Source organism: Aotus nancymaae, unplaced genomic scaffold, assembly GCF_030222135.1.
Source record: "Aotus nancymaae isolate 86718 unplaced genomic scaffold, 86718_ANA_hifiasm-v0.15.2.pri h1tg000003l, whole genome shotgun sequence".
NCBI classification, from domain to species: domain Eukaryota; kingdom Metazoa; phylum Chordata; class Mammalia; order Primates; family Aotidae; genus Aotus; species Aotus nancymaae.
In genome coordinates, this window is record NW_026988414.1 from 55346502 (window position 1) to 55359714 (window position 13213).

At 39.3% G+C, this 13213-nt stretch overlaps 1 protein-coding gene across 2 annotated transcripts in view; it reads left to right on the forward strand.

Annotated features, from left to right (window-relative positions):
- The window catches only part of BNC2 (basonuclin zinc finger protein 2), a 451398-nt gene extending 438579 nt beyond the window's left edge, over positions 1–12819 (forward strand). For both annotated transcript variants that reach the window (XM_064381327.1, XM_064381328.1), the window contains one exon: positions 2906–12819. In XM_064381327.1, the coding sequence (XP_064237397.1) occupies positions 2906–3566 (661 nt within the window). In that variant the 3' untranslated portion in view covers positions 3567–12819. The remainder of the gene's footprint in view (positions 1–2905) is intronic.
- Positions 12820–13213: the final 394 nt, after the last annotated feature.

Sequence of the window (13213 nt, forward strand, 5' to 3'; positions counted from 1 at the left end):
CATTTAGGAGGATTATTAAACAAAAATGAAATAGATTAAGAATTGAACATAAAAGAATCAATTCTCTTGAACTGCGGTTGCATAATGGAAATCGACTACCATGAATGAACCCGTGTACTGAAGTTATGAAGAGCAGAGCTAATGCACTGCCATGAGTTCATCTTTATTATTGTATTACACCTGAATCAATTGATAAAGTAGCTTTTTTTTTTAAAGCGAGGGATGGCACTTAATTGAATAAAAGTCAATGTAATTATATTAGCAGAGGCCAGCAGTACTGCTGACAGCGGAAAAGGGACACTGTTGAACAGAGTGCCAGAGCTGGTCTACACATTTCTGCACATCGTTTGGTTGACAGATACTGAGGGCTGGTACATCATCTAATTAGATTACAGATTTCTACTGCTGTAAGTGAGAAATGAAGAGAAAATCTTTTCCTGGTAACATATTGGTGGAGATGTGTAATTTCACAAGTCATCTTAGGGAAGATGTGTCCATCTGGGTGATCAGTGTGTCCTTTTCTCAATGTTAATTTATTTTTCCTTATTCAGTGTGTCTTGATGCAACTGCTGTGTGTCTGGCTGCTATTTTCTCAGCAGTGAACCTAGGAAGTGGTAGCTGCAGATGTGTGAGACGCAACAGAGTTCTAGATTACACTCACTGCAAAATGTGTGCTCGTGAAATTAAGAAAGGGGGAGGTGTTAAAAATAATAAACAGAGGGGTAGGATTTCATGAGCTGCTTATAGTTGGCAGATTGTTTTATCAATAGCATAATAGCGCATAGCATAACTCTACTTCCACATTCTTGTAATAACTGATGGTGTTGTACCCACATGTCAGAGTAAAGACCTCACAGTAGGCATTTCCTGCACTTTGCTTAGCAACCTGCAGTTGGAGTCATCTGCCATCTGACACCAAGGGAGCGGGGAATTATCGTGTCAGAGCAGGGACCGTGAGGACAACTTTTGTTTATCATTTACATAACCACACACTGCATGCATCTGTTTAGAACTCATTTGTGGATGATGGTGATGATGCTGTGAATTTGGTTTATTTTAATTTGATTTATGATTTTTGGATTATACAGCTGATCTGAAAATCATCAAGACAGCGTATGGGATGATCGCTTATGACAGAAAATAATTTTGTGATCAGACATTTTAAATCCCTATTTTATTGTTTAAGTTTTTCAAAACCAGATGTCTAGAATGTGAATTTGTTTTCTCTCTCTCTCTTTCTCTCTCTTTCTCTCTCTCTCTCTGTCTCTTATTCTTGCTTTCTTTTGTGATCGATTTAGCAAAAGATTAGAAAGCTGATCTTATTGTCACAAGGTAAGCTCAGCCTTCCTAAGTGCAGTTGGAGAGGGCTGCTGCCCTCTGCCCCTTAAAACCCAGAGTGCTGTATATTGTCTTGTGTGGAAAGGTGGAGAAGTCTTCCCCACCTTTCTTGTCTCTGAGGCACATACCTCTCAACCATCTCTTAAGAAATATCAGCCGTGTTTGTCACCAAATGGAATGATGCATTTTGGTCTTCCATACTTTGAATTATAATCAGGAGGTCTGTTGAACTTTATATCAGCCATTTAGGTCATTTCTTTTATCACAATTACTTCTCCAAGATCTACAGCTTCTGCCAGTATCAAGAAGCTTTCATTTATCTGTAGATATAGTAGTTTATTTTTTGGAAGGGTAACCTTCAATTTAGGTACTGTTGAACATGCGAGCCTTTGCAGGTGGAGAGAGGTATATGCCCAAGGGCACTTTAAAAATAAATGGGGGATATAAATACAAAGGCAATGTTTTCAGATAGATGATAACATATCAGGCTTTGTAAATCACAATGTCCCAACGGATTCTCTGGGACAAATCCTGTCTTTTTTTTTTTTTCAATATACAAGCAAAGCAATCAATGAGTAGAATAAAAGTTTTGCTTGTCTAAGAGGTATGGGTTTCAGTTGTTAAAATAGAGGAACCCTACGTTATTGTTGTGCTTGATTTTTTTTTTGTACTTACTGTGTTTTAATTTTTGTACCTTTGGGTTTTTTCCTGTTGTTTACTGTGACTTTTTTTTTTTAATAAAGGTGGGTGGGCTTTATTTTTTAAAAAGTTACTGTTTTTCAGTTTTTGTCTTAAATAATCAAATTTTAAAGTAGAATTCAATGAAAATATTTTTGACTCTAAAATGCAGATACTTCTAAAAAGTAAATGTATTTTATTATTAGATTTAACTGGATTCTTAAATGATTCTGAGAAAAGGCATTTGTGTTGTTAAAGACAGTCTGTAACCCTATTTCAAATTGTTTAATCTATTTAGCTATTGTTTTTCCTTAAAACTTGAAATATAGAGAGTTGAGAAGGAAGATTTCATTATTTTTTGAAGTTATATCTAGATTATCTAGACTATTTACTTTTTTAAAAAATGAATTATTTCTGTACCTCAAAATACAGTGTTCTGTATAGAAAATATGTTTATTTTTGTTTTTTCTAGGTAAATTTAAACTATTCCATTTAGACAAGCAGAAAGTTTCGTTCTCTTATTCTATTTAATATGTATTCCAAAATCTCTGTCATGAGATTCTCTGCAGCTAATGCTGCTACATAGTAAAACTAAGAAATCATTGAGAATAAGGTGCATGGGTTTGCATTCATCCTACCATTGACAAATTTTACTCTCTTATAAAAATTATGTTAATGGAAAGTTCCCCTGATTGCACCTCCCACCACTACCACTAACTCCCAGATCCTGAGGATAGAGGGGAATGCTTGCTTTTATAATGGTGTAATTAGCAGTGAATGTGCTTATTTGATACCTCGTGAAAGCTGAATCAATTTTAAAATGCTCTCCTTTTTCTCACCCCTCCCCACCCCCTATCCACCTACCCCCCCTTCCCTCTTATTTTCCTAGACACAGTGCCAACATAAACCTACATCGTAAACTGTTGACCAAAGAACTCGATGACATGGGCCTGGACTCGTCGCAGCCCTCCCTTAGCAAGGACCTCCGCGATGAATTTTTGGTGAAGATCTATGGTGCCCAGCACCCTCTGGGGCTCGATGTCAGGGAAGATGCCTCCTCTCCCGCAGGGACTGAAGACTCCCACCTGAACGGGTATGGGAGAGGCATGGCAGAGGACTACATGGTCCTTGACTTGAGCACCACCTCCAGCCTCCAGTCCAGCAGCAGCATCCATTCCTCAAGAGAATCCGACGCAGGCAGTGACGAGGGGATTCTTCTCGATGACATTGATGGGGCGAGTGACAGTGGGGAGTCGGCACACAAGGCCGAGGCCCCTGCCCTCCCTGGCAGCCTAGGAGCTGAAGTTTCAGGATCTCTTATGTTCAGCAGCTTGTCTGGGAGCAATGGTGGGATCATGTGCAACATTTGCCACAAAATGTACAGCAACAAGGGGACCCTGAGAGTGCACTACAAAACTGTGCATTTGCGAGAAATGCACAAGTGCAAAGTCCCAGGTTGCAATATGATGTTTTCCTCTGTACGAAGCCGAAATCGGCACAGTCAGAACCCTAATCTCCACAAAAACATTCCCTTCACTTCAGTAGATTAGTCTCAGAATGGACACTACAAATGCCAGCTCTCACCAGATGGCCTACGTGTTTGAACTGCCATAGTCAAGTGTGCGCTTATGTACTCGGGGTGTGTGTGCCTGTGTGTGTGTGTGTGTGTGCATTTATGTATGCTCTGTGGCTATGTAAACACACACATATTTCCTTGAGATAAATAAGATAAACACTAGGTGCTTTTGAATTTTTTTCATTTTTCCTTTATGGTTTTGGGGAAGGTGAGGGATCTTTGATTTGAGGGTGAAAGCAGAGTACCTCTTTACACACACACACATACACACACACAGTGTGTGCAACTAGCCCCAGTTTTGACAGAATAATTCTTGGTCTTCCCCAAAGAGACAATTCGTTGTACCCATGACTGTTGCCTGCAAAAATAAAAGGGAAAAAAAAGAAAAAAGAAACAAAAAGGACCTTCTTATAGTTGTCTTTTGTGAACTCTAAGGTTTTGAAAGAATCTTCAATTAAAGCATGGCAGATTCACCTGTAAATATTTAGGCTTGAGGGGCCATTGATGTAAAACAATTGTATTGATGGTTGTTTAACTTTTGTTTAATTTTTACAGTTACATCCAGCTGTTAGATATGCAGGAAAAAAATAGTTTGCTGGCTAGCTCTATTCATTTATGTTAGCATTAATGCACATTTTTTTTTAAAAAAACATGGTCTTGTTTTTACTACCTGTTAGATAATAGTGGTAAAGAGGTGCTGGCATGCTTTACAGCACAGATCTGATTTTTAAAAATGTCCTGTACTAGTACATAAATCCCGTCATGCACTTTTTTTCATACACTACAAGGGGATGTGTAATATCCATGCTTCTTTTTTATCCTTAAACTATTGCCATACTTCAGTAAGTGTCTTTTTAAAAAAAACTTCACTTGTATAAAAATGGTCTGGTCAGTATAGGGCACAAATGCCAAACAAAAGTATTAGTGTTAACATAGAACTGCCAACTTTGCACAAGTTTCCAGAAAAGAAAATACAATTAGTCACTCAACATAACCACAGGCCAATTTGTTGGCCACCAAAAAACCGCTTTTTAAAAAAAAACACTTGGTGATTCTTTCAAGTGCCGAATGTTATTAGAATCAACATTGCATCCTTCTTGCTTATATGTTAAGTTACATAAAAGGAAAACAAAATTATGTGGTGTGAAACAGCCAAGGCATTTACTCTTCAGAGTCAGGATAATATTTCAGGATACAAAAGCCCAAGTTTCCCACTACGGAACGAAAATGAATACAGTAAAAGAGTTGAACACTCATTTCCAAGGCCCTAGCCCTTATCCTTTAAAAAGAAATCCTTTAAACTGGGTCGGTCTGTTGTATGGCTGTCTAATTTGTTGCAAATTCTGCAGTCGTACCATAATTCAGGCCTGTTTGATAGACAAAATCAAAAGGCATTTAGCAGCAGCAGTACTTGGAAGCTTTGAAAACATGTGCTAAACTTGAATTGAGCAACACTCCTTCTGAAAAGCCAGAAGAAGGGGGTTTTAAAGCAGGATGTCTCACTGTTGAGTGTTTTGTGTTTCCCCACACGATTTGTCAGAGAGAAATGAAAGCAAGCCTGAAACCAAGCAATCGAGAGTGAGGAAGGGGAGAGACTATTCTCCAAACCTTTTTTGTTTTGTTTTGTTTCCGATGTTTACACATGTTGCCTGAGCTGGTTAACCACATCGGCAGCCTCAGCTACCACAACATACTGACTAAATGATGATATTTACTCAAGTTCAGGCTGCAGCCAAAACCATTAGGGTGTGCATTGCAGACTGTTTTGTTGTCTTTTTTTTTTTTTTTAAGTAGAGGGGAAAAGAAGAGATAAACAAGGAATATTTTGTCAAACAATACACAGTAATTTAAAGAGAATGTATTTCTTTTTTTGCATCGAATGGCCTCCGACATTTCTCTCATCAGTCTAAAAGTTAGAAATACACCTTCGTTTTAACTTATGTTGTTTCCACTTTTCATATGTTTTTGTAATTATTTTTTCTATGTTCACATCAGCATTCACTTCCGTTAAATTTGCCAAAGGAAACTGTTAATATGTTTCTGTTGTTGTTATTATTCCTGTAGGATTTATTGTACCTCACAGTATTTATTGTTTCCCAAAATAAGCATCATTAATTGGGGATTCAGTATTTTTATTTGTGAAAATTTCAGAAACAATAGATTCTTAACGATAAGCTAGCTGTGTCTAGGAGCTTTATCTTTTCACCTCCTTCAGAGGATGCGATGGAGTTCATTTTAATTCTTCATTTGTTCCACAGGGAGGAAAGACCAAAAGTATTTGCAGTACAAAAGCAACTATATCAAACACTATGTTAAATAACAAGTGTTTATGGTAAAAGCTGAGGAATTAGTAATAACTGTTTTTGTTTTCTTGTACCTTTGAATTCCCCAAAGTCTTAACTGCTTTATTTTGGTGTTATGTTAAATTGAATAGACAGAGATGTTTTCCTTTGTTTTATACCATTTAAGACTCTGTACAGTATGTTTGTGAAAGATTGAACTAGAATAATGAAAGTTTGTTTGCAAACATTTTGGTCCTCTCAGCGTTCTCTGTATTGTGCTGTTGCCCCATTACCAAATGATTAGATTCAAAATGGGTGGGAAAATATTTTTAGTATCCCAACAAAACATAGAAACTCTGGCTTTTGCAATGTGCATAGACTACATGTAGTTTTGTGAAAACAAATACACATTTTTATTTCAGCAACTTTGAAAAGTTATACTCGGTTGAGTTATTAGAACTCATCTTGTACAAAAGCAATGTTTAGTCTGTTTAATGTCAAATAAAAGGTCAGATAGCTCTCGTGAGTGAATTATATAGCTGTCAGCAGGTCACATCAGCAAATGAACCAGACTTAGAACAAATGTTTGTTACTTGCTGCAAACCAAGCTAATGTGTATAGCCAGTTAAGTCCAGAAGTAATGAGATTCTAGTGGTTTCCTTTGCTTGGAAACATGAATGTGTTCACCTGTGTTTTGTCAGAGAAATGGCAATAAGTCCTGGACAGCTGACACTTTTGCAGTATCTCCCCTGTTTGCTACTACTTTTGTGCCTCAAGTGCCCAGTTGTTACGGTGGCCTTCTAAATGAGTAAATAACATTTTCCAATATAAAGCCTATTTGCTTAAAAGGGATGGGGCAGTGGATGGATGTAGTACATGGAATGGAAAATCATAAAATGTACAATTCTTCGTTTCCTAAAGTTTTCCTCGTTCTTGAGTGTGTGCCTGAGTGTAGTATTTGGGCTTAACTAGAATTCTAGTTAAGATGGTGATCCCATGGCTTACTTGCAAACAGGAAGGATAAAGAGATCAGCATTTCAGTCATTGAGCTCTTATCTTTGCCTATTCCTACTCATGTATTTTTTCACAGGACTTTCCTGTTGTTAAACAGTTTCTCTCAAGCCACATCCATTCTGTGCTGGCTGAAAATTAATAGTGATGTAGATTTTCATCCAACAAGCTTCTTTCCGTGTGATTGGTTTTAGCCAGAGTTTATCACAGGTACAAAATTAGCTGGTATTACTGTGCATGTTCTCTAGCTGATGTTGAAACTTACTGTCTTGATCATATAAAACTATGTGTTTGTAAATATCAGGTTTAGTCTGCTTTTGGGAATATCTGCATGCTATGGAAAGAAGGTAAGGAAAAGGATAGATAAGTAATTTGGTTTAAAAGTGTGATAAAAATCCTTGGCATTCTTTGTTCTGGTATTAATTGTATTTAAATAAGTCAACCCAATGTAACTCATTCCAGATCTTAGCCAGCTGCCCTGTTCAGCCTGTTGCCCTTTAAAGGTTTGAAGGTGTTAGTGTTTTCCTTTTCAACATGGCAAACATTTTTTGAAACCAGTTTGGCACAATGGTGCCACTGTCCTCATAGTGGTTATTTCTTTGGTCATGAATTTCCAGACCTTTTCAGTAAGAGAAGAAAGGCACTTAACTGGTTAACAGCCCCATTAGCATACATTGCTCTAAGGGGGAAAAAATCTTTGAATATATCAAGAATGGGCTGTTCTAGAGGCAGTCTCCTCATTTTACTGAGGAGAAACTGCACGAGGTTCCCACCAAATACAGTGTGACCTTCTTTTCCCCTTTCTCTGTACACACCCCAGCTGTGTGCCAAGCAAATGAGAATGAGGGCCATTGACAATGAAAACATAAGCTAGTCACCAGATTGAGATGGACGTGCTGCTAACTGCTGACGACCTGAGCAGTCCTAACTTGTATCTGGTCTGTTAGCATTGGGTTAGATTGACTAACAGAGTAAATAAAATTCAACTGTCATAAGACACACTACACCTGCTATCATCAAGAAACAAATCATCCAGAAGAAACTTTCATCTTGTGGTCACACCCTTTTCTTAAGAGCTTCTTTTTATAAATTATGACAAACGAATTTAATTTTTGAAAATCACTTCCGCAAAACTTGAAATACATAGGTGGTTTTGCTTTTCCCTCGCATTGCCTGTTTTTTGGAGATGAATCTAAATGAATAAGATGGGCAGTAAAAGGTACCAAAAAGGATCACAGTGTCTTCATCAGAACTAAGTAGAGGGTAGCTAAAGGAAATCGCTAATGCACTGAAGTGTTTGCTCCAGAGGAAGGACTATTGATGTTAGCGACCTGCAGAGTTCCCGTGACCAGGTGAGTCAGCTCTGAGGAAAGGATTAGGAAAGCAAGGAGCTGCGTGGCATAGCTGAAGTTCCTTTGGGGTCAGAAAGAGCCAACAGTTGTGGGGCTTTGGTTGCTTTTGCTTTGTTTTTGAGTGGGAAGTCTTGCTGGAATCCCCTGCGAAGCAAAAGATGCCAGGGGTCAGCTGGGCTATAGAAAAGGCCAGTGGTTAAACCTCGTTTTCATCCAAATGGAGTAGGTGCAAGTGGCACCAGCTTAGATCGTTCCTTTCTTGATCATTGCTCGTGCTGGCCGCCGTAGCGACACAACAAAGCCGTGATTGTAATTAGTACTAGGCTAAAGACCTCGAGCAAAATGGGAGCTCATTTACTGTTCTGTGAGGTACATAAGCAACTTTTCTTTTCATGTTTTCCTCAGAGATAAACCACGTGTGATGGTCTTCCTTGCGTTAGTACTGAGGTCATGTTTGGTCTGTCCCAGACGGGTCCCGTATTTCCTGTAGCTGGAGTGTTGCTCACCATAAACGGTCGTTTTCAAACAGTATTATGTGAATCCAGCTGTACAGCTGACCAGTGAGTTACCTCCTATCACTGTTACTCACACACCCGTCCGTCCTTGTGTGGTTTCATCCTCTTCATCCTTCCCACATCTTGCACAAAATGATTTTTGTGGTCATTCGGCAATAACTGTATGTCAAATGCTGTCTTTTTGGCGTTTTTTGAAAAATCCAAATGCTTAATAACAGAAGGTTAAAAAAAAGCATTTTTACAAGTACACTGAATTGGATCAGCATTATTGTTCATTATAATGCTATATATATTTTTGAAGCAACATACTATAGTTGTCATAAAACTCTCTTTATTCTTCTCCTCTAAAGTGTTGTTGTAAATTCATTTGACCTTTACTGCAGGAAAAAAAAATCTTTTTTATATGGGGTATGAAGACAGGGCTCAGTTTGTAACAAATAGTGGACCATTACAAAAGACGAACGAAAAAAGCCAGGACTGAGCAGCAAGAAGCTTCAGTTCAATTTCACCTCATATCTTTCTAATAACGTACTTGTCACTTTATTACCTTCCAGTAATGTGAACGCCGCTGACAAGACTGTCACACTAACAGCAGACAACACCCTCTCTGCTTCAGCCCAGCTCTCCTGGCTACTTATTGCCCTGGCCCTGAAGGGACACAAACTAATAGTGTGCTTTCCAGTTCAGCACTTGGCCATCAAATATAAAAGGATGCGTAATTGCCTGTTTATCCCCTTGTGAAGGAGAAATTGACTACAAGGGCTAGGCTTTCCCATCGAGTTCCCTGATGTACACACACATCCACAATCAGTCTCTCTCTCTCTCTCTCTCCTCTCTCTTCTTCCCTCTCTTCCTCCCCTCCTAACATACAAGCACATACACACACCTACTGTGTCTTTGGGAAGCCCAAGGCTGCCTCTCCCTGCCCTCTCCAGCTATTAAGTGGACAGTAACAAGATGACTTCTTAACTAAAGGGTCAGTAGAGAGACACTGTCTGTGACAGCATCCTTTGCTTCTTTGAAAACTTAAGTATTGCAATTCCATGCCCATCCATTTTGGGAGTAATGGGTGTGACTCTATAATTAGAGCAAATTTTCCTGCAAGTCAGTGGCATAAGTAAGATTATATTGCCCCCTAATCTGTAAGGAGAAGATTAAAATATTTTTCTTCCCCTTCAAAAAGTGCACGTGTTGTAAACTGGTTATGCATGGTAGTTTTTTTTTTTTTTTCTTATCTATGGCATCAAATCATTGATCTAGAGTACAAATGTGTCTTTCAATGACCCCTCCTTATCCATAGTGTAATATGATAGATTAACTTATTTTTTGTCCAACTGGACTGACAGTCTAAAAAAAATGGCACCAGGCTTTGGACTTTAATCATTAAAATGAGGACCACCCTCTGGGTAAAAGGTAAATTCTCCACTTTGCAGAACTTTGGTAAGTACAAGTACAGTGAGCTTTAGAAAACCGAGTGATGGGGGACCAAAGGTACAAAGGAAGAATACATGAAAATGTTACATTCCAAAATGCCTTGAGCCCAAGCAATGTGTCAGGATTAGCTGCTATTTTTGTATACTGAAGTACTCAAATGATGGTTGGAAAGTGGTAGTTAGTGACTAAAAGAGATGCAAGATCTTTCGCTCGACTTCTTTCTGGAAGTAGGGGATGTCATGCTTCCTTCCAACCTTCCCGCAGCGGGTCTCACAGAAGATAGCTGTCCCATTACAAACAGTCACATTTCAACAAGATATTAACCAGATAAGATATATGCAGGTATTGGCATCATCTTCCATGTGAACTTTAGCAAGGTGAGGAAAGCAACAGATTTAGGGATAGGCAATGTAACAGATCTATGTTGACAAATCTGTGCTACATCATTTCATGAACCAGTCTGAGGACTGGGAAGAAAAGCACTTTGAGCAAGGACTCTTGGGTCAGACAAAAGGCAGGTAGTCGACTTAATACTTCTTCAGTTCCTCAGTGTGTATATATTACAATCGTTTATCAGACATCTTAATAGAATCTTAATTGAAAACCCAGTTGCCAAAATTGCACAAGTTCTGCTCACCGATATCAGCTTTCACCCCTTAACTCTAAAATAACAGGGATACTTAAGGACACTTGTCATAGTTTTTTTTAATGCTTTGTTTAATTTTTTTTTAAAGAGTCTTTGAAGGGAAGGAAGAGCAGAAAGAGGTATTTTAAGAAAAATGGAGAGAAGTAGATAGTATTAAAAGTATATTTCTTGAAGAGAGAGTATCTAAGTGCTATACCAAGATTTTATAAGGCTTCCTGTTGCCAAATGTGATGTTGGGATAATGTACAGCTAAGATGGCAAATCCATCAATTATTCACTGGCTCTGCCCACTTCTGTCATGGAATGCAAGGACTGAGAGGTGACTCTGGGGAGACCCTGGGTGTGTGAGAGAGCTCCATTCATCTGGCTCTGGATATGTTTCTCAAAAGAGAGGGAGAAAGCTCCAGTCCCTGCAAGGTGAACTGACCTGGCACTGTTTCAGTGGGAGCCTCACTGCCTGCCTTTTCCATGCTAGGAGACAAAGCATCCTTACCCCACTTGTGAATCGGTGCTGTAGCCACTGTGAGAAGCATCGGTTCATGAGGTGTGATGCTCTTGAACTCCCAGACAATGTGCTGAGTTGATAGGTTCACTCGAGATGTATAAACCAAGGCTGTTTTTTTTTTTTAATCTAGTACTCAATTTGGAGTGTTTTTGCATGTCTTTGTACAGAGTAATCCATTCCTCTCGTTATGTATCTTAATCTCCCCTGACTTTTCCATCGTCTTTCTTAATCCCACCCTTTGCTCTTCTGATCTCACCTACCCCCCTAAAAAAAAATAGTGTTTGAGCAAGAAGGTAGAACACGCGATCCCTCATCCTGGTTTTAATCGCTTTGGAAACGTGTGTTCTACCCCGTCCAGGGTTTACCTAACGTGAATTACGTGAATGAGATGTTCTAGTATTATATATTAACCTGATAAGACTATCTAAGATTTCTAATATATGGTGCATTCACTTTCCTGTGCAAACTTTGGTTCAGCTGCCCTGCAGAGAATCTTACCATTTTCCTGCCAGTGCCAGTATAAAGAATGCAGGAGAGCTAAACATGGGTACATGAAGGTCAGAGGGGTGAGGACGTTGAGAAATCGGGAGACTTGGACTTGAGGCGACCTGGGCTCTTCATGTGGAGCTCATTCAGCAGCATGAGGGTGACTGACACACCCGTGGGGGGTTCCCAAGTGAGGCAAAGACCCATTTCCCCGCTCCTCTCGCACCCTGCCTGGCTTCTTCCGTGAAGTCCTTGCTGCTTTTCTGCTTCCCCAAAGGTGAGGGGAAGGGGCAGGTTGGGGAACTGGGAAAGCAAGTGCTCTGTACTCGCCTTCTGGTGATGGAATAGTCCTTTTAGAACTAGCAAGATCCCTCACCCAGCTGGGAGAACACGTATCTCTCACTCACTCTAGACACATTGGTGTGTCTCCAGTGACAAACATATTAGACTCAGCCTTCATACTTGACAGCAAAAGTGGCCAAAGGGAATTGAAATATCTTGAAGAAAGGAATTTTCACCAAGATGTGTCCTCTCCCTCTCCCAGAGTTTAGCAGTTGAGTCCTTTTTTTGGTTTATATTGTTCTCATCTGCATAAAACCAGTCTCTTCCAATAAGCCTGCCACAGAATCAAAGTCTGTACTACAAAAGATAATTGCACCAAGGGATGGGGTCAGCTTGCGTCGCCCTGATCTAATCATTGTGACATTGGTAGCTTCCTAAATACTGTATGTACCTTAAACAAGCGTTTCATTTTTGTTTTGTTCTGTTTTGCTTTTTGTTTTTATTGGTAGTGTAAGGTAATTAAATGTTTTTATTTGCTATATTCCTTTGGTTGTATTTTCTGTACTATAACTGCCTACAGTATGTCTTTTGCATAAAATGCATAAGGGTTTGGGGATGTAAATGGAATTTTATTCATATTTTGTCCAAATACCTCTTGTAATTTGTATCAAAATTCTTGTACAATTTTTATATTAAAGATTTATCAGTCACTGATCTCTTCTTACCTTTTTGATTTCAAAAAACCTCCACACACTCCAACAGATCTTTACAAAATGCACCAAACAGCCCTTCAGCTCAGTGTAAGTCGCCGTATTTAAGCGCACTTGTTGGCGAACTCAGAGCCAAGCTCCTATTTGGACTGAACCACTATATTATTTAATAGACTTCTCAGGAAGACCAAGCTCCTCTTTTGCTCAGATGGCAAAGCTGGGTCAGAGCTGCAGAGGTCCTAGCCACTCCCAATGGAGCACAGCAGACACTGCCCTCCGTCTTCTTCCGTCCCTTTGCGGATACCTTTTCTGTGACTTTCCAGAGGTCCTTTTCCCAAAGCCTTAGCCCCTGCTCTTTTGAGGAAAAGAAGACTAGAGGAAGAACTTAGATGTCTTTG